General features: G+C 26.8%; 1 protein-coding gene and 1 long non-coding RNA gene across 5 annotated transcripts in view; both read right to left on the bottom strand.

Annotated features, from left to right (window-relative positions):
* LOC135925970 (uncharacterized) overlaps positions 1-20,668 on the bottom strand; it is a 33,110-nt gene extending 12,442 nt beyond the window's left edge. Inside the window, exons 1-5 of one of the 4 annotated variants that reach the window (XM_065461583.1) lie at positions 20,330-20,668; positions 20,242-20,286; positions 20,139-20,196; positions 11,403-11,514; positions 7,590-7,968 (exon numbers count right to left, since the gene is read on the bottom strand). In XM_065461583.1, the coding sequence (XP_065317655.1) occupies positions 7,590-7,968; positions 11,403-11,514; positions 20,139-20,196; positions 20,242-20,286; positions 20,330-20,516 (781 nt within the window). In that variant the 5' untranslated portion in view covers positions 20,517-20,668. Of the gene's footprint in view, positions 1-7,589; positions 7,969-11,402; positions 11,515-20,138; positions 20,287-20,329 lie in introns of all 4 variants that reach the window. The other 3 variants (XM_065461582.1, XM_065461584.1, XM_065461585.1) reach the window with 3 other exon arrangements.
* Positions 20,669-21,709: 1,041 nt separating this feature from the next.
* LOC135927358 (uncharacterized) lies at positions 21,710-22,263 on the bottom strand. Its single transcript, XR_010572059.1, has 3 exons — positions 22,120-22,263; positions 22,005-22,074; positions 21,710-21,961 (listed from the first exon to the last, which is right to left on the bottom strand). It is a non-coding gene; the product is annotated as an uncharacterized LOC135927358 (long non-coding RNA).
* Between the last annotated feature and the right edge of the window lie 374 nt (positions 22,264-22,637).

Here is a 22,637-nt window from a genome sequence, read left to right as displayed (position 1 = left end):
TACTCAAACTTAATCATCTTCCAAAAAAAAATCAATCAATACAGGAAAAATGAATTATAAAGAAGAATTGAAGTGGGCGAAATAAATCAATAATATATTGGTTAATCAAATAAAAATCATTTGCATAAGTAGTTAAATTTAATTATTTTTTTAAAAAAAATATTACTTAAAAAATAGATTTGAAAATGAAGATTAATCTCCTATAATTTATTTCATTAAATTTGTTAAAATTTCCTTTTAATTTATTGCCCTAGCATTTTGCCTCGCAAAGTTTCATTTCAATACTTAAAGTGTAGCATTTCAAACTCGTTTTAAATATTATAGTAGGTTAAAAATGATGCTTTACAAATTTGAAATGAAATATTAAGAGATAAGACATATCAGGTCAAATCTGCGAAACTTTGATCGCTAAGGAATTTTATAGCGACACTTTATAGAGAATTTTTAAAAGCAAAGTATTTGCGCGAAGTCTTTATCGCGAGCGCTTTACCGCAATACAACAAATATATTGAGAATGCATTTATTTTAGGGAAAACAACATATTCAATATTAATTTACCTATCAACGTTTCTTAAATCATAAACGAGAAATGTTTTAAGGATCTTTTATTATTTATTATCTATTAAGTAAGCATGTAAAATTTATCTGATGATTCATAGTTGTAAGTACGAAAACATTTTGGTTTGTTTTTACCTCTATAAATGTACGCCCCCTTCCCCGCCCCCAAATAAATTTTAAAAATATGCTTAAATGTACATTTTAAAAATATTTAGAAATTCTTCGAATTTTTACTGATTTTTTCAGCTTATTTTTGAAAATCATAAAAGATTTTGCTAAGTAATTTTTTTAAATTTTCTAAGTTCATTTTTTTAAATTTTATGTAAATATAAAAGGGAATCTCATTTAATAATAATTTATAGGAACCCAATAAAACTTGAAATGTAAATTATATATAATGTCTAATATGATATATTTAAAAAAAAATTCCATAGAAATTGATATCACATTTTTTATATGCTTAACAATTATTATTTTTACATAATGCACATGGATATAGCTTTCTGATATAATAATAACTATAATTCATTTGAAGATTTTGACATTCCCTCTGGTATTTGATCTCCAATAGTTTTTTGATATCACATATTTCATTAATATAAACTCCTTCTCTATGGGATTCAAACTCTCTGGTTGTTTAAGATTATAACTTTCTAGCACTAAGATTAATTATCTCTACAATCCTCCTTACTTTGATTCTCAACGTTAGATGGCTCAAATAAAATTAATGCTGCTTGATAATCTTTATTCTCCATTAGTAGCTATATAAATAATTATAAGATTTATACTTTACAAATAATTATCAATATTGTAAGAAATTTTAAAATAAAATTGATTTTATACTTGTATGAGTCTCCGGTGTCTTAATGCAGGACCATGAATGATTAAATTTGAGCACAAATGAATATGAAAACAAAAATTCTATAGTCTTCTCTTTTCTCTAAGAAAGAAAGAAATAATTTTTTGTTTTTCCCCATTTTTTAAAAATAAATACCAGTTCACCTTAAATAACAGCATTTTTAGAAGAAATAGCGCTAAACGTTTCTACTCAATTTGAAACATTTACTGATTTTTTTCTAATAAAATGGAATTAAAAGGAATCAGGATTTTTTAAAATAAATATAAATAGAAAATCATTCAAACCAAACTAGTACCCGGAGAAGAAAGCCCGGGTTTTGGGGAAAAACATATGAACCCGAACCGAACCTGAACCCCGATTATAAAATTTTCAAAACCCCAAACCGAGCCCGGGAATTTTATTTGAACTCGGATTTAACCGGGTTCAGTGTAGTTTAAATTAATCAGAGACCTGCAGAGGTACCATTTGCACGACCCGGCCCTTTAAAAAAAATTTTTTACGGCCCGGCCCGGATTTAAAAATTTCAGGCCCGGCTCGGAATTTTTTAAAATTATATACGACCTGGTATATACAAAAATTCACCTATGAGGTATTTTACCATATTTTTCAGCGAGTATTATCGCTTATTATTTAAAAAATACATGTAAAAAGCTAATATTTTGAGAATATTATATTGAATTTATAAAAATTATAAAACTGTTATTTATAAAAATGGATATTTTGAGCATATACTATATTTTATATTGCATTTATAAAAATAAAACTAATATTCATAAAAATGGTAATAATATTTGTCATATACTATATTTTATATTACATTTAAAAAAAATAAAACTAATATTTAATTTATAAAAATGGAAAATATTTTGAGAATATAATATATTGTATTTAATTTACTATTTAATTTATAAAATAAAAATAAATCGCTATTTAAAAAAATGCATTAAATAGTATTTTGAAAATATAATCTAATTGCACAATATTAATATAATTTATTTTATAATATAAATTTTTAACAAAAGAAGATAATTGTATTATATAATATTGTAAAAAAAAATAATGAAAAATGTTGATTAAAAACTTTCATGACTCAAGGTAAATATAATAATTGCAATAAATATTTGACAGTTTGCAAAGTAAAAAACCAGCATGATTGACGAAACCCTATACTCAAGAAAGATATTAAAAATTCACAAATTATCATGAAGAAAGAGAAGCATATCTACCTTTTAAGGTTGAAGATTACTTCTTCTTTCTTCAGGAATTCTCCCAGTAGTGGAAAAATTCCGCTCACTAAAGCAGGAATTGCCAATTTTGCTAAAATTGGAAATTCGCTTTGATGAGCCGCCCACCACTCTAACAAATTATCCACCTTAAATGTTTTATCTATTATTTATGTAATTATAATATTCATCATCGGGTATTGACATATTACCAGAATTACCATCGCCCCATTTATCATAAAACGATTCAGTTTGTTTAACAACAGTCGTAATTTGACTGGTCGATGGTATTTCATTTACTTCCTGAGCCTCTTGTAATTTAATATAATCTTTTATATAGTTTTCCGTCATTTTGCGATCTGTCCCTGACTACATACGTAATTGCTTGAATTTGGGACAGAGAAAAAGAGAAATAAAATGATACTTGTGTTAAACAAATTTTTCAATTAAAAAATGCTTTATATTAAGTAAAATCAATTACAAACTTTAAGAAGTGATAATCCTTTATTTGATTGTTTTGGTAAAATATATTCTAAAAATTTAGATATGAATTATAAAAAAATATATAAATAATACTTGAATATTGGGGCTTATTTAAGATATTCCTTTATTTGATTGTTTTGGTAAAATATGTTGTAAAAATTTAGATATGAATTATAAAAAAATATATTAATACTTTGAATAAATTTGCAGGAAATTAATAATTAGATCGATCTGTGGGTTGTTAGGTAGTGTTAACCATCACCCAATATTATATTAATCATAACTATAATATAATATAATCTTATAACCATTAACTCATAATGTAAAAATTTTTATAAAAAATATTAAGGCCCGGCCCGGGTTTAACAAACTTAAGCCCGGCCCGGATATATTTTAAAAAAAATTTTTTAGGCCCGGCCCGGATATGTTTAAAAAAAATTTAGGGCCGGGGCTGCAGGTCTCTGAAATTAATATAAAATATTTGTATAATTGTAAATATATTAAAAATTTACTTGACAATTTATAATATTTTCAAACCAATTAAGTGAAGTGTTAATAAATTTTTAACAACTTAATTCATTTACTCCATTTTTAAATTTTTTTAAATTTATTCTCAAAGATTCCTATTGGAATGTTAATAAATTTTAAACAATTAAATTCATTTACGCCATTTATTTTTAATTTTTAACTTATTCTAAAAGATTATTAATTAGAGGAAAATGAAAGTGAACAAGTCAAATTAAAAATTATTATATTGGATATTGTTAATTTAAAGAAAACGTCTAAATAAAAATTTTTAAATCTATACATGACTATGCTTTGTATATTTAACTATATTTTGCCTATAAATAAAATAATTAATTTTTTATGCCGAATTTATGTATTTTTTAATTTATTATAATAATAGAATATTTTTTTTTATCAATTCAAAAATTCTTAAACCCGAGCTGAACCCAGAACCAAACCCAGATTCAAAAATATTTGCCTAAACCGAACCCACATATTTTTTTAACCTTAAACCGAACCCGGGCAAAAATTCCGGGTTCGAATCCCGTAGAAAATGTTCCAGATCAAGAAAATAAAGATGTTCCAATATCGGGATGCCTGGCAACGGGTCAAGTATTTAGTACGAAATTCTCATATTTGCCGTATTCTGTGAATTATACGCTTCACGAGATTAGGTCAAGGTCGCCATTGAAATCAAATCACTTAATTGGATATGTGTTTTTCTACAATAAAGAAGTTTCCATAGTATTAATCAAGGCTTCATTCTTAATTGAATTTTTGGTCTCCATTTCGATTGAAATTTTGGAATGATAATGTATTTCTTAATTATCTTTTTTTGTAAGTTGTATGCGACATTTAAATATATCTTATCTTGGTCAAGGCATCTGTACTAATTTGTTTTTGAGGCATTTTTATCTAGGTAGAACAAATCATTTTTAAAAGCTAAGATATCCTAATTTTTGTCAATTTATAGGACTCCGGAATAAAGGGGAAAGATGGTAAAACTATTTATTATATATAACATAAGGAAATGGCATCAACTAGACGTATAAAAATTTTAAAAAAAATTTTGTCATTACCTTTTTTTAATAGTTATAATTTATTTATCTAAAATATCAATTTTTAAATCATACAATCATACTAAATTAATTATTTATTAATTTTTATTATATTTTAAAAATATGTAAGCTTTAATAAGACCAAAAACAAAACAAAATATTATATTATAACCCCACCCCAGATAGATCGGCTTTGGTAGAGCAATTTTAAACAATTACTTTATAAATCTTTTACATGATGCCCATGTTTAAAATGTTAAAAAAGGTTGTCATAATTCCCCTCCCCCTCTATGCGAAGATATGTTTTAAAAAAGCTTTTAAAAATTTGATCCTCCTCATGATTTGTAGTGATGGAGATGATTAAAAAACAGTCGAAAGATATTTTATTTTGAGATTTATGTAGAAATATTATGCTCTAATTTTATCCCCACCCCCTCCCTCAGATTTACCGTAAAAACATCGAGATGAGTACAATGTAAATACATACTTTTATTACCTTTCATTTGATACCCATGTGGAAATATTGTTATATATATTTTACTTTTCCCGTCCCCCTAACCAGACTCAGAATTGAAACAAAGTGACTGTAACTATGAATTAAATATATCTTTTTAAATAGCTTTCATTTAATACTCTACTAGAGATTTATTAGAGTAGGATTTTACACCGCCTCTCTACCCCAATCATGAGCTAGATCAAAAAACCTAGAGTTATAAAATAGCATTCAAAAAATATCTTTATTCGCTTTCATTTGATGTCCTTGTCGGATATCTTGTAAAATAAATTTAAATCTCTCCAAGCCTTGACCCAAGGCATAGATAGCGTGATGGGTAATTTCAATAGTACTCAAAATCATTTTATTAGCTCCCATATGATACCCTTGCCTAGATATTTTTTAGAAAAATGTTTACCGCCACTCCTTCATGACAAAAACCCAAACGACATATTAATGATTAATTTCAAAACTCAAAAAAACATGATTATGCATTTAAAGATAAAAAAAAATAGGAAAAATTTCTGAGCGATATATTATATTTTCTTAGAAATTCAATTCTGAGAAAATTAAAATTTTTACTTAGCAAAATAATCTTTTGGTAATTCAGTAAAAATTACTTCAGGTAGTTTTAATTCTGTGTAATTAAGGGGGAAAAAATAATATATGTTGAAGCACTAACCTCCATGTATTGTAATTAAAGATTAAATATATTCTTAAGATTCAGAATTAGTTCTTGCCAAAGTTTGGCCAACTTTGTATTTAAGTCTGCATCTTAATATTAGATTCAAATTCCTATTTTTTTTTTTGAAAATATAACTAATATTATATATATCCAAGTAAACAAAAAAGAAAAAAAAATATCTATAAATCGTAAAATCATAAGTCTAATGAGTAATGTTACAGTTTCTATTTAGCTTATAACTCTGTTTTAGGTTAGTGGCTGGCAAAACTGATTAATGAATTTATAAATATTAAGTACTCATCAGACATCGCCGGGGTGGTGCAGTGGTGTGTGATGAAGGCTTGTAAACCGAAGGTCCCAGGTTCAATCCTGGGAAGGAGCTAAAAATTTTCGGGTTTTTCTTCGATGGTGTATGGCTTTAGACATATGATATGATAAATTTCTGAGCTGAGAAATGCCACCCCGGTCACCGACAGGCTTGGACAGCCGGGTGCTAGGATACTTGTCCAATAAACCAAAAAAGAAGGTCAGCTAAACTAGTGGGTCAGATGATAACGATTTCTTGGCCAGCGCTAGGATGATGGGGACCTCGGGGGCCGTTCAAGCTCAATGTCTGTCTACCAAGTTACAATGGACTTGAAAACGATACTCCGGTGGGATATCCATCGATATTGATACCAGTGGGAGAGATCAGGATTGGGATATCTGTCGATTTGATAATTCAGTTTGAGGAATACTCAGGTGGGATATCTGGTCGATATTGATTTGATTCCCCGGTGGGGGAGATCAAGATACTTTGGCCTCGTGATGTGATCGATACAAATGAAATCGATCAGAAATACAAATATTGGGAGATCAGGATTGGGATATCTGTCGATTTGATAACTCCGTGTTGGGAATACTCAGGGAGGATATCTGGTCGATACTGATTTCATACACCGGTGGGAGTTCAAGATACTTTGGCCTCAAAAATGATACACCGGTGATCGATACAAATGAAATCGATCAGAAATACAAAGATAAAAATAGATAGCAAGATTAATATTATAATAGATAAGTGAAGGAGCTTACCACCAGAAAAGGTGAAAGCTAAAAAGAAAAAAAAAGTACTCATCAGACAATAAATATTGGCGCAATTCATATATCAAATTCGCCAGTAAAAGGTCAACTAATGATTTCAATTATTAATATAAAAGCCTGAGTAACTGTGCGTGATTCTTATAAACTAAGATTTAGAGTAATAAACAATATATAAATTTATTAATGCTAAAAGAAAAATAAAAACTTTATCGTACCTATTTTTTAAAACATATTATTCAATTAATATGATCATAAAAATAAATGTTTCAAAAAAAATAGTCACTATTAGCAATTATCGCGATATTAAATTCGCTATAATATCATCGCGAAGTAGTTTTCGCTATATGGTCTTCGCGATAATGACCTTGCTATAAATTTCCGCGATAAAAGTTTTTAAGTAATGTATTCGCTTTAAAGGTTTCGTAAAAAAAATCGAGATATTGTCATCGTAGAATTTCACGATAAAAATCTCGCTATAAAATTCAGTCGCGATTAAAGTATAGCATTGATATGGTATCGAGATAAAATGCTTTATAAAAAATAATTATAATTATCGTTTATTTTAAACCAAATTATCAAAGAAAAGAAATATTAAAAAAATGAGAAAGAGATGGATAGGAAGGAAAATAAAATAAAATAATACTCGATTTGAAGATAAGTTTTGGCGGTTTGGGAGTAGTAGATATTAAGCTATAATTATCCAAAAAGAAGGTATCTTTGTCACGGTTTTTACTCTGACCTTGGTTTCCGAAATCGTTGAATTCCTGATTGTAATTGCCATTCCTTGTTTCACCTGCGTAAATCCTATCGAGGTTGGATATCATGGGAATATTGGAGTATTTTCCCATCGGTGCAGATTGGGCTTTCAAGGAATCGAGGGTTAACTTGGTGAAGCCGCTTAATAAAACCCTGATTATTCCCTCGATGGAAAAATTTTCATATGAGGAAACGCTGTTTAAGAACCGAAAGAGAGCGTGCCTCTTCGCTAAAAGTTGAACGTTTTTGCCCATCGATATCCACAACTTGCCATTCGAGTTTAAATTATAATATATTTCCATATTTCATACTTGTTCCTTTATAAATGTCTATTCTCTAAATGATGCAAAGTTTAACTAACTAAAAATAAAAAATTTGCTTATCGAACAACTCTAGAAAAATTGTGATTTCTTAATCGGCCGAACTCGCTTTTCAGTTCAAATAAAATATAAATAATAATAACTAGCAATTTTCTCGAAATCCCCAATATATTGATTGTCTTAATTCAGTCTTTAAAAAATCTTTAATAAAAAATATATAGGTTATATTCGTCGGTTTCAAATTTACTCTAAAGGAAGGTATATTAGGAATGATTTCATCAAAAATTATCCTCAAAATTTAAATATTCCTAATGGAAAAGTTTGATTCGTAGAAAGAAGATATTATGTAGAGAAATTTCGTGGGTATATGATGTAGAGACAAAATGTAATCAGGGATAAAAACAGAATCTGACCTCATAACCCATTATTATTTTTCGAAATAAACCGAATTCTTAAAAATTGTCACCTGGACCTCTAAAATGGTATGTGAACCGGTTTGAATCTTATGCTATATTAATTGTTTTAAACGTTATTATCAATGCATTTTTAGATTTTTTTGCATCTTGCTCTTTGGGAAGTGACAGTTACAGACTTGTTATAGTACGCTAGTTTTTTTATAGCCTAAGCGATAGAGCGCTATTTTTTAAAATTATTTTTATGCTATCAAAATATGGTGATTTTCAACATTACTTTTACTAAGAGACCTGCATAAAAAATTTCAATCTAACCCGACCCGTATTAAGAAAATGATCTTCTTGACCCTAACCAACCCGACAGGAAAATAAAAATATAAAAAATATTCTAATTTATTTAGTTTGCTGTAAGGTATAATCTAAAAGTGAATAAAATGGTAAAATAAAATTCAATCAAACCATTATTTATTAATACATTGATTAAATTCAAAATTATAACAAAAAAATCAAACCAGACCCAAACCGACTTACCTAAAAAAATTATCAACAATAATCCGACCTACCTAAGTTAGCCAAAGTCGGGTTGGTTAGATTGAGTTTCCTATTGAGTCGGGGTTTGCAGACCTCTAACCTTTATCATAGTAATTTTAACCAAATATTTTTAGCTGGATATTTCATATATGAAAGATTAAACAACGCTCCATCGTAATATGAATTCTCCAGATATAATTATAGAAATTTTATTTAATTTAAATATTTAAAAATATCAAATATTTTATTTCAATTTAAGAAAATATATAAGTGCATCGTCGCTAATGGCTATATTCTTAATTTAAAATCTAAACTATTTAGAGTATCATTTTTTATCTCAAGTTAATTTCTAATCGCGAATAATATAATAATGAATATAATTTTTCATAAATTATCCTATAAAAAAATAACTCTTCTTTCATCAAAAAATTAATTAAATTAGGCGCGTAACCAATGGGGGGAGGGAATCCCCCCCATCGCAAATTTGACTGTTTTCATAAATAACATTTTAAGCTAATAAAAATTTTACAAATATTTGAATATCAATTTTCCAACATAAAACTTATTTTTTATAAATAAATTTTTTTTAAATTTCCTTTCCTTGTGAGTACATTAACAAAAATATTAATAAAAAATGGAGAAATTTTTAGTCAAAGACAAAGATATTGAAATCAAACGGTATATAATTTATTATTAAATATATTTATTTTATGAAATTCAAAATTATTAGTTAGTGAGTTAGAATTTATTTTTAATAATATTTTAATTATTAATAAATATCTAATTTTATATTTTTCATTTTTCTTTAGAACAGAAGATATACAAAATTTAAATATGTCTGAGCATGTTGGCTCAATTTCCCGATATTTTGAAGTTATTTTATATTCTTGCATGTTTGCCTATTACAACATGCACGAATAAAAGGACATTTTCAAACTTGAGAAGGCTGAAGACATTTTTACGAAGTACTATTTCAGAATCTCGGCTAAATGGATTAGCTATGTTAAATATTCATAGAGATTTAGTTCCAACGACGAACGAAATTCTAGATGAATTGGCAACATCCACACGAAAACTAAAAATTACATTATAGTTATAGTGTTTAATAAACTTTTTGATAATATTGTATTTGATAGAAGTTATAAAAACTTACTTTTTAAATTATTTTCTAGTCAATATTTTATACACTTTGCACAATAAAAAAAAATTTATTCTACTTATATTGTAAGAGAATTTAAGCTGAGGCTAGCTTTTAAAGCAAATTTTAAAATAAAATGACATTAAACTTTATTTCAACTTTATATTTAAAAAAACTTTATTAAATATAGCATATCTAACTTAAAATAATAAAAAATAGGCTTGTAATATCGATATGCACGAATTAGTAAATAAAAGTTAAAAATAGATATATAATTATTATTAAATTATGAAAAATTTAATAGAAAAGCTAAAACATAAGACACGGCCAAAGGCCGGGCAAAAGCTGACCGAAGGCCAGCTAGGGGCGAAGCCCCCCCCCCCAAACCCCCCCCATAAGAAAATCCTGGATACGCCACTGAATTAAATATAAACAAAATACCATCAATAACATGACAAGTTCATTTTATCAATTAGCATAGATTTATAAAAATAAAACAGGATATAGTTTTAAATGGGTTAAATGTAAAAAATTGTTGTGGTTTATATATTTGTTTAGATATTTTGAATTACAAACATAATATTTAAATATTTCTCGTCACCTTTTTTATAAATTAGCATAAAAGTAACAAAAGCTACTTTTTTGAAAGGAAGCTTTAAGGTAGCACACTACCTTTTTCGAAATATATAAATCGGTTCAGTCTCTATTGATCAGCGGTACAGTTTGGTCTTTATATTGTGGTTTATGGTTCGGTTTTTGAAAATTGGCTCCAGACGAAACTAAACTAAACTGTGACTTTCACTACACAGGAGGGAATCTTGAAACTATTTTAACTGTACGGCACTATTCATATTTATTGTATGAAGAGTTACCGACCAGAGGCAGAACCTAACCCCTCCTTTAAAATTTATAGAAACTAGAACTGGAACCAATTTTTACGTTTTCAGGAACTGGTTCTACCTATATATTATATATATTGTTAAATGTTGAGTGATTTCATGTTTAAATTTTTTGATTACTTAAAGTTTGGAGCCGGAACCTGAACCCAAGGAACCGCGAAAAATTTAGGAACCGGAACTTATTTTCAAAATCTTAGGAACCATAACACTTTTAAAAAATATTCAGAACCGGAAATGAAAATAATTTCAAATATTGCGAATAATTTCAAATATTTTGTTGATCGAATACTGAATAAGCTATTATTCGAAGATTGAGAAGAAATAAAGAAAGAATGAAATAAATAAAGAAAGAAAGAAAGAAAGAAAAAAGAAAGATTAAAAAAATAATTTAATCCTTACGTTATTGCCATAAATGAGGAATAGGACGTATTCGGAGCAAGGATATTTGAGGGACAAAGCTTGCCGCTTTCCAGATACCAGTTTTATAAAATTCTGATTGCATTTCGCGTTTCTTGATGAAAAATAATTAATAATCATAAAAAGAAGACAAAAAAAATTTGAGAAAATTCTATAAATTAAAATCAATTATATTTTTATGAAATGACGCTAAATTTATGATTATCTACATATACCACATTTGGAAAAACAAGATAATTTTTTTGGCATCAATTATATATTCTCAAATAACGAAAGCTGTTTTGAACTATACCAGGTCAAATCCAAATTTTTTTCCAGTACCCGGCCTAATATATTATTAAATAACAATTTTTATACGTGGACAAAGGCAAAGGCAGGATGGGACGGGTAGTAGAGGCATGCATGGGCTAAGAATTTATAGTCATGCCCTGCCCAGATTCGCGAAAAAACTTTTTTAATTTAAGCCCATGCCTACTGTTAATAAAAATATATAAACCCGGCCCTCCATGAAAACTTAAAGAATATTGCCTAGAAAGAGTAATATAAAAAAAAATCTAAGCCCTGGAAAAATTTACTATATTAATGCCAAACAAAACCAATGTATTATAATATGAAAACTTTTAGAAATTCAAATAAGGACAAACGGTATGCTAAAAAAAAATAGTAATGTGTCTAATAATCTTTCTGCTCCTAAAGAAATGCATTTTTCAGGCCATTGTGGTAAGAGCATAATAGGCTCTCACCAATACTGGTTAAAAAGGTCCTTATATCCATTCTTTAAATAAACTTGTTATATTAGATATAAATTTTTCAAATAATTTACTAACTTTGCAGTGAAAACGTTTCAAATGATTTGTTGGGAAATTTTAAAATAGTAAGCTTAATATAAGGCCAAGGAAAATTTGAAATGATATTATAAAATAAATTAATAGCGTATTTATTTCTGCTGTAAATGTGATAATTAAATTGAATTATGTATATAAGAGGTAGGAATGATTTTATATTAATAATCATAAAACAGTAATATTTTCGAAAAATATTTTAACAGGCATCTGCATTATTTGACTAGGAGAGACTGGCTTTCTGTCCTCCACTGTGTACGCGCCTGATAAATGACTATAATATTAATACTCACGCAAACCATTTAATTTAGAAAAAAAAATATTTCAATATTGTTAATACATTAATTTTAAATATAATCAATGAATTTTAAATAATTAATAACTCCCTTCAGAAATTTGTATGTTTTTGTAAATATCATCATAGCTAATAAAAATTACCCCCCTCCCTCTCCTTTAATAGAAACACTCCCCCACCACCTTTCTTTCAAAATAACTTAAACAATGCTATTCAAAATGAATCGCATAATAACGAATGCTGTTGTGTTTACAACATAATTAATTTTAATTGCCCCTTCTTGTTATCGAAATTAACTAGCCTCACAAAATTCGAATGTGATAAACAAGTAATGATTTTCATTTTTGTTGAACAAAGGCTGTTATTTTATATAATCACATTTGTAACCACAAAGATATTTGTGAGTAGCTAAAAGAATTGCGCTAAGACACCGTATTGGTTGATAAAAAATAAAACATAACGATCTCGCTAGATTTACGATGTTATCATTAGCTAAAAAATATTAGCATATATAATCGATAAAAACCCATGAAAAGATGGGATTGTTTGTGGATAAGCACTTTTTACTTTGACTTTTTGAAAGACCAAGTTTGTTATTATATAGTAACGGGCTATATTTATAGCTACCTTCTAAAATAAAGAATTGATCTAAATTAATCTTAACCCTGTATTGCATACTGTGTATCTCAAGCCACATACCACAAATTATATAATAAATATTTTATAAATAAATTTTAAATCAATTGCATGGTGTGTATTTGAAGCCATATTCTATATCTTCGATTGGAATTTTAATTTGGGCCACGTGATCTATTATTTATTTTTAATTTCGCATTTTATTAAACCCTATTTTTAAAAATGGCTATTTTTTTATAAAATTTTTCTTCTCAATTTTCTACACATCGTAAAAGGATAAATAATATATTTGACAAATTTCAAAACATTAAAATTAGATAAATAAAAGGTAAAAATTAATGTTTATGAAATTATTTTATATATATTTATTATTTTTGATAATTATATTTTGTAATAATCATACGTTGCTTTAAAGATACATTATGCAAATAAGGTATTTTATTTGAGTTTTATATTTTTAGAATTATGAATTGTGGTACCATACCTAATGATAGTGAAGATTCAAATTTAAGTGAATCGTCTGATGAGGAGTTTCTGTCAACCCAAAATAATGATTTAGGTATATTTAAAATGTATGCTCTTATATAATCTATAAATATCTAGATTTCAATGAGAGTGATGAATCGGAAGAGGATGAAAATATAAATAATGAAAAAGGAATCGTGAGAAAAATGATTTGGAAAAATTGCTTAACTAATTTACCATTAGTTATTCCAAAGTGGAAAGGAGAAAACCCAACGGTTGATAAAGTAAAAAAACCAATGGATTATTATAATACATATCTCAATGATTTATTACCTCTAATTGTTTACGAATCAAATTTATATGCAATTCAATGTAATTCCAACAAACCTTTGAATTTATCGATAGATGAATTAGAAAAATTTATAGGAATTATTTTTTACATGTCAATTATTAAACTTCCCAGAGCACGTCTCTACTGGGCCACCAATACAAGACAGGCCAAGGTGGCTGATGTCATGACCCTAAATCGCTGGGAACAAATCAAATTATTCATTCATATAAATGATAATGACAAATTTATTCCACTTGGAAGTGAGGGCCATGACCCACTTCATAAAATTAGACCCTTGATAACTATAACCAATAATATACTAAAATCTTTATCGATAGGGGAAAATATTTGCGTAGATGAGCAAATAATTCCATACAAAGGGATGAGCAGATTAAAGCAATATAACCCCCAAAAGCCCAAAAAATGGGGCTATAAAGTCTTTCTACTATGCGGAGATGATGGCCTTCTCCATAATTTTGAAGTATACTCTGGGAAAATACTACCAGCGGAAGGATTGCCTGATGTTGGAGCAAGTGGCAATGCTGTGCTACGTTTAATTTCTTATATACCACAGCAAATTAATTATAAATTATTTTTTGATAACTGGTTTTGTTCACCAAATTTGCAAGTCGTACTCGCTCAAAGAGGGATATTTTGCGCGGCCACGGTCAGAGGTAATCGACTACCAAATATCAACTTCCCAACAGATAAGGAGTTGAAAAAAAAAGGACGAGGATTTTTTGTTTCAAAAAAAACAATAATAAACGGGGTTGAATTAAATTCAGTGAAGTGGCACGACAATCGTGCTGTGACCTTATTGAGCACTTTTGTAGGTGCACATCCTCTTATCGATTGCGAAAGATATGATAGAAAAAAAAAGGATAAAATAATGATAAAATGTCCAAACATTGTTAAAGTTTATAATAAATCAATGGGAGGTGTAGATCTTATGGATTCTTTACTTTCATTATATAGAATTCATACCAAATCAAGAAAATGGTACCATCGAATTTTATTTCATGTATTCGACATGTTACTTATAAATTCTTGGTTGCTATACAAACGGGATTATAATAGTATATCAATAGCAGGCAAGGATCGATTAAGTTTGTACAATTTCAAAATTTCGGTGGCGGAAGTCCTTTGCAAATATGGCAAATGCACTTCAAACAATATTCCAAAACGAAAATCAGTTCAAACTGGTTATCGGGAAAAATGTAAAAAAGGACCAGCTCAATATTTACCACTTCAAGAGGTTAGGAAAGACCTCACGGCTCATTGGCCAAAATATAATGATAAGAAGGGTAGATGTAAAATGCCAGGATGCTTATTTATAACAAAAGTATCTTGCAAAAAATGTGGTGTATATTTATGTTTTACGCCCACAAATAATTGTTTTATAGATTTTCATGAAAATTAAAATGTTTAAACCTTTAATATTTGTTATATTTAAATAAAATTTTATATATTTATAGTTTAAAGTACAATAAAAATTATTGTGGAAATAATTGAAATTTGTATCCTTAATTGCATAATGTGTATTTAAATCCACATACCGTTCATCTTCTAAGAAATTTAGAATTTTTTTTAAAAAAGTGAGCCATGAGATTATCAATAGTATCTAGAGAAATAAAAAATCTAGTTTGCCAAAAAAAAATTATTCTAACATAGTACATGCAATACAGGGTTAACCCTATGTTAGCCAGCGCACCAATTTAAAGTATTTTTTAAAAAAAGATTTAATGAAATCACGTGTCCCGTACTTAAAATAATCTTATGACCTCAAATGTAACAAAGACGAGATTATTCGTTTGAATATGAATAAATAATTATTCGAATCATAATTCAAATATAATTAGATATTTTTTTTAAAAAAAAATTAATCATTTCTTATTTCAATTGATCCGATAGGTAAAGGTTAGCCATAACTACTTGTGGAAGGTAAATTATTTTTTAAATAATGACTATAAGTCCTTGTCATTGATAAATGTTTTTTTTATATTCTAAATATTATGCCGATTTATAATTTTTTAATGAATAACGCCAAATAAATAATTCTAGCATCTATTAAAATAATAAAGATGAGATACATTATACCGAATCTCACAGAGTACTCATGCAGGGGCGGCCGGGAAATCATCAATAAAATATACGTCTAGGCCGTGGCACGAAAAATATTAATGTGCACTTTTCTTCCTTTTTTGTAAGATTAATTATCACAATTATAGAATAAAATAAGAAAAGTTTTAAAAAAATCATGAGTAATATTTACCAGAGAGGCAAGGATATTTTTAATTTTAACCGATACCACACCATTCTCAAAAATAATAATTAATTTTAATATTTTTTTAAAAAAAAATTGCAATATCACGCTAAATAAAAAAAAAGTCATAAAATTTTGTAAACGATAAAAAAGAAAGGCTGCTATGCTTCATTTACTATTTCTTTCAATTGAAATTAACAAATTAATTATTAAATGATAAATAAAAAATGATAATGTTGATGAATATTTATATCTTTGCTTTTTTAAAAATTAATTTACTACATTATAATTTATGGTATCGGTCTCTAAAACTTACTATTTATATTCATATCATATTCTATAATAAATAGAATAGATAAATAATATCATTAAATTATCAATTTTATTGTTGAATATTTAAATTAATATATAACAATAAAATAAAGAAAAAATAAATATTTTAGGTTAAAGATTTCTTCCCTATAAGTTTTTTAAAAATTACGGGCCACGGATCGAGCCAAGCCTAAATCTAAAAAAATTTGCCGCCAGCCCGCTGGTGGGTTTGGTCTGAATAAAATCAATTATGTAGGTCCCTAATAGTGAGGATAGGTTCTCGCCATCAAAGAATAATCCGACTGTTTAAGCTTAACATTTTTATTCCATATTATTTAAAATGCTTTGTATTTGTCTCCACTATCTTTATATCTTTTTATATTTTAAAAGTGTCTGCTGCAAAATTCAAATATGCAAAAAAAAAACCTCCAATTGAAAGTTCTGCAAAAACTAGTGAATATATATGATGCACTTTTAACCAGTCGCAAAGCCAGCAAAAAATTTGAAAAAATATAAAAGGTTTCATGAATTGTGAATTGCAAAGTATTTCATTTCAAATAGGTTACTATTTGAAATTTTAACAAAAAATTTCTTTCTTTCTGTACATTAATATTTTATCCCACAAAAATTTAAAATATATTTTAACACATTTTTTCCCCTTAAACACCGATGGAAATAAGAAAATTTTATAAACCATCTATTAAATTTATCTCAAATAATAAACTATGATTAGTCAAAATTTAGAGTGTATGAAATGTTCAGATATCCATAGACAGAATTTGCTGAATAGAATTATTTATGAGACTTGTTGCTACAAGAAGAAAGGAACTGAAAAAATCATGCACTGAGATGGAGCATTTCCTGTTACATTATTTTTGTATCTAGAAGATCCCATTTTGAGTGCCCTTGGATAAATATCAGAAAGGCCCCAGCCGGAATTTCATATGAAGCTGTGCATTATTAGATTTGAAATGTTCGGGGCCAAATAAGCTGGCTCCCCGAAAGTTGGGGTAGGGGGGGGGGGGTTCGATCCATCGGGATTTTCTAGAGTGAGGACTTGGGAACCCGGCTTTAGTGGCGGTACTTTCACCATAGTCTCTAAGGAACGTGTAAATAACCACAAAGGTCGTACCCCGGCATCAGCGGGAGTTAATATAAACAAATAAAAAGAAAGGTGGACTGCATCCGTAACCAATTAAATTCTTAGTTGATAGGTAATTCTTTATACGGCAATCAAGTCCCATTTGTTTTTATAGTGACGTCAACAGCCGCTCCACAGTATAAGTGCGAATTCATTCTAAATTAACATGAAAACGAAGGAATGGATTATTCTGCACCGCAGGATTAGGGCGGATTTCAATCCTATTTGCGTTGAGAATAAAGGAACGAATTGCCCTCACCGTAAGATTAGTAAGGCTTTCATATATTTATTTTATAGGGACGGCACGGAGCCGATATAAGGTCATAGTCTGTAACATACGTTATCAGTTAATTTTTAAGTAAAATCAAAACAAAATACATTTTTCATAATTTTTTTTTAAAGTAAAATGGTAAAATTAGATAAAAATTAATAACATCACTATCTCGTTTTCATCCTAGCTAATTATATACAGTAATGGTATTATGTTAATATAACAGTCTTATTAATTGCAAGTAACCTAGATGGGGATGTTCCTTTGTTAATAACATAATTTATCTAAAATTAGTACAATAAAAAAAAGGGACTTTAAAATTGAAGGCTAACAGCTTTCAACTAGGGATATAGATGCCTAGCAAAACGGGTGAGTTATAAAAAGACTTAGTAAATTAAAATAAATGCTAGCTATTTTCTTTTACAACTAAATGTATTATACTAAAAAACGAGTTGTCCTTTCTCATCACTCCTTAACCAGGTTGCCAGGTCAAAATTTTAAAATAGCGGGATAAATTTGGTATTTTGCTGGAGAAATATGAAATTTGCAGGAGAAATTAGAAAATTACTAAAAAAAATTGTGAGCTGAGGACCCGTAAAGTGCCAGCCTTCGGCCGGGTTTGTGAAATGACTTAGTTATATCACTATTATTTTAAAAATTACTTTATATTCAGTAACAAATATTTTTCAAAATAGGTAATAATTTATACTCAGTTTTAATTTCAACTTCTCTGTAGGAGAGTTACTTTATTTATATCAGAGACCTGCAGGCCCGGCCCTAAACCCAGCCTTTGTTAATTTTTTTAAAATATATTGGGGTCGTGCTTAAAAATTTTTTTTTAAATATATCAGGGCCAGGCTTGAAATTTTTTTTTTTAAATACCCAGGCCAGGCCTATAAATTTTTTTAAAATACCCAGGCCAGGCTTATAAATTTTTTTAAATATACCCAGGCCGGGCCTAAAATTATTAAACCCAAGCTGGGCCGTAAAATTTTTTTTACCAGGCTGTGCAAATGATACTTCTGCAGGTCTCTGATTTATATATAATATATAAAAGAAAATAAGTTGATCAAACAAGACAAAATTTTTTAAAAATAATACCTTTATTTATTAAAATAACATTTTTATTTATAATAACATCTTCTTTATTATATTTTAGTCAAAACAATTAATTTTTTCAATACCTCAAAAATTTTAAAAAAAATATGAATATTAACATTTTCTGAATCCTCTTGAAGAGTTACACATAATTCTATATTTTTTAATTTGAGCAAATTTAATAGGGGAGTCTAGGATTCTTAGTTTTGTCATTAAAAAATAGATTTTTGTTTTTTTACTAATTTATTAAATTATAAAAAACATCTTCTAAATCCTATTAAATAGTTATACAATTTCATATTTTTTTTTTAATTTGAACCTAATTTAATATATGGGATTCTTAGATTAGTCAAAAAATAGTTTTTTTTTCAATTTTTTAAAAAAAATTTTAAAATTAATTTTAACATTTTCTGAATCTAAACAAGTATCTATTATAATTTTTTTACAATAGCTCATAATTAACAAGAATTCTTAGGGATTCTTAATTTGGTGATAAAATGTATTTCTTTATAAATTTACCAGTTTTCTTAAATTAAAAAAAAAATAAAATATATTCTAAATCATATTGAAGAGCTAACTATAATATGTGTTTCTTTAATAGGGGATTCTTAGTTTACAGGAATTCTCATTTTAGTTAGGCCCCCAGAAAACAAGCTGTTTATATTTATGTCAGTTATAATTGCTCAATGGTGCACTATAAATATTTTTTTTATAAGGCTACATTTTTATGTAAAAATTTTGGGCTGATTGTGCTGGACATAAAAAAACTGCCCATATCAGACCTTGTAAAATAAATCAGATAAAAATTTCTAATATAAAAGGAGTGAATACAAATGGAAGAGATAAGGGCCAAAAATAAATGAAGTGATATTAAGATTATGGTAGAATTAAGCTAATACTGGGAGTGTCATCATATCAGATAATAATTAATAATGGAGAAAATGATAAGATCATTTTTAAAACAACATCATTTATATTTCAACCTTCAATATTAAATCAAAGTAATATTGTTACAATACAAAATTTAATCTGTTATAAATAAATAATAATTTAAAATATTTAACTTGGGAATTTCATTTGAGACATTGTTAGGTGGTATTAATATAATATTAAAATTGATTCCTTTGGATTTTTCATTTGTACAATTTTTGAAAATATTTAGATAACTTGAATATTTTTTGATGTGAATTATTGTTTCCATAATTTTGTTTTCTATTTTAAAAAATTATAATAAAAAAAATTCAAATAGTCAAACTTTGTATATTATCAATCACTCTAGCACGATCACATATGTAATATAATTCAGATCTAAGAATGCATTGTTCTATGGTTGTATTTGCCAAAATTAAATGAGAATAGCAAAAGAATCTTCCTTTAGAACCTTCAGAGTCATATATAATCGATAGAAATAACATAATCAATATGACTAAAAGATATTTCATGTCATTTTTGGTAAGTTCAAGAATCCTTACCACAAAATTTTATCTTAATTCTTATTTTATTTGGCACATTGGAAAATATTGTTCAATTTTTAAAAGTTCCGTATAATATATCATATTGATCAACATGAATTCGATACGAAACAGCGAAAATCAGAATAGCGAAAAATAAAAAAATGTTCCTATTATATATAACTCCACTAAAATGTCATAAATAATATTATATCTATTATTAATATAAGTATATTATTAAATATGTTATTTTTTTCCAAATAAATTAAGTTATTATCATGGTATTTATATATTGTCCCTTTATAAATACTAATATTTTGTATATGACATTAGTAATGTATGGCCATTATAACTCTATCTTCTTTAAATATTATCTATAAAATACTAATATTTGGTTTATTTAGTGTATTTTTAATTAAATATAATGTTTAATAATAATTTTATATGACATTAATAATGTATGGCCATTACATAAACTTTATCTTTAAATATTATCAATAAAATTCTAATATTTTGTATATTTATTGTATTTTTAATTAAATATAATGTTTTATTAATTTTTTAAATTATATTATAAAAATAACTTATAGACCAATAAATATGTTATTAATTTTTTCACAATTGTTATTGCCTTGCCTAATATAATATGAATCATTTTTAAATCCTAAATATGGTATTTATATATTTTCAATTTATAAATACTGATTTTTTGTAATTTTAATTTAAAAGCATGGCAAGCAAAAAATCTTTCTTTCTTATAAAAATTTATTCATGTAAATAAAGGGTTTTTTTTAATTATTTATATTTTAAATAATAACTTTTACATTCAATTTTAAGTATACACTGCATAGACAGATTGATCATTTATATTTGCACTGAATAATATATATTATAATAACACAATCATAATACAATATGCATTCATAAAATATTAACAGTATATCTATTGGAAAATGACAATCATCTAAAATAGATTTATTGATTATGTTTATTTAAAGGGTTGAAAAAAAGGAATATTATATTCATATAATAATAATCTTCAATAGCTGCTTTTTTGCTGATTTATTATCATTTGCAAGCTGAATTATTTGCCACTAAGAAATTTAAATAATATTAGTAAATAAAGGGTTTTTTTTAATTATTTATATTTTAAATAATAACTTTTACATTCAATTTTAAGTGTACACTGCATAGACAGATTGATCATTTATATTTGCACTGAATAATATATATTATAATAACACAATCATAATACAATATGCATTCATAAAATATTAACAGTATATCTATTGGAAAATGACAATCATCTAAAATAGATTTATTGATTGTTTATTTAAAGGGTTGAAAAAAGGGAATATTATATTCATATAATAATAATCTTCAATAGCTGCTTTTCCTGCTGATTTATTATCATTTGCAAGCTGAATTATTTGCCACTAAGAAATTTAATTTAATATAATAAAAAAAATAAATCTATACCTTCAGCAGAAGTAAGCATGACCTCTGTATCTTCTTTTTGCATTTTAGGTTGGCTGAATTAAATTTGGGCCTAAAATCATCTAAATTTCAAAATCAATTGCTAAAAAATTTATACTTTCATGAGTATCTCTTATGAGAAAGTTGCTTGTAAACTGAATTGAATTTGTTCCTAAATTATTAAATTTATTTACTGTATCACATTAAATTATTAATATTTCATTAAAACTAATTATATACTTTTCTCATATCAAAAATTTTCGCCATATTGGGAATATTTTTGGGAAAATTTTTAAAAATGTTCCCTGATTTTCGCTGTTTCGGTCTTGGCGATATCGTGCCCAGGCCGATCAACATATGGCAATTTCAAACTGCTAAAATTTTGGTAAACCTATTAATATTGAAAACCTTAACAGTTTGTTTCAGTCAATCACAGTCAAAAAAAAGGAAATTAGAAATCAAATTTAAAAGAATTTTGATTATATAGTAATACGACTACAAATTTATAAACAATATGACTACTAATTTATATTTCAATTTATTTCAAACATCAAATTTGTATTAATTAATTTTTGAATGTTCCATTCTATTTTTATATATAATATCTATAAATAATATTTTATTAATTTATTACAT

This window comes from Gordionus sp. m RMFG-2023, chromosome 3 (genome assembly GCF_954871325.1).
Source record: "Gordionus sp. m RMFG-2023 chromosome 3, tfGorSpeb1-WG-v2, whole genome shotgun sequence".
In the NCBI taxonomy this organism is placed as follows: Eukaryota; Metazoa; Nematomorpha; class Gordioida; order Chordodea; family Parachordodidae; genus Gordionus; species Gordionus sp. m RMFG-2023.
Note: the sequence above shows the minus strand (reverse complement) of the source record. Positions and strands in the feature narration are given on the sequence as shown.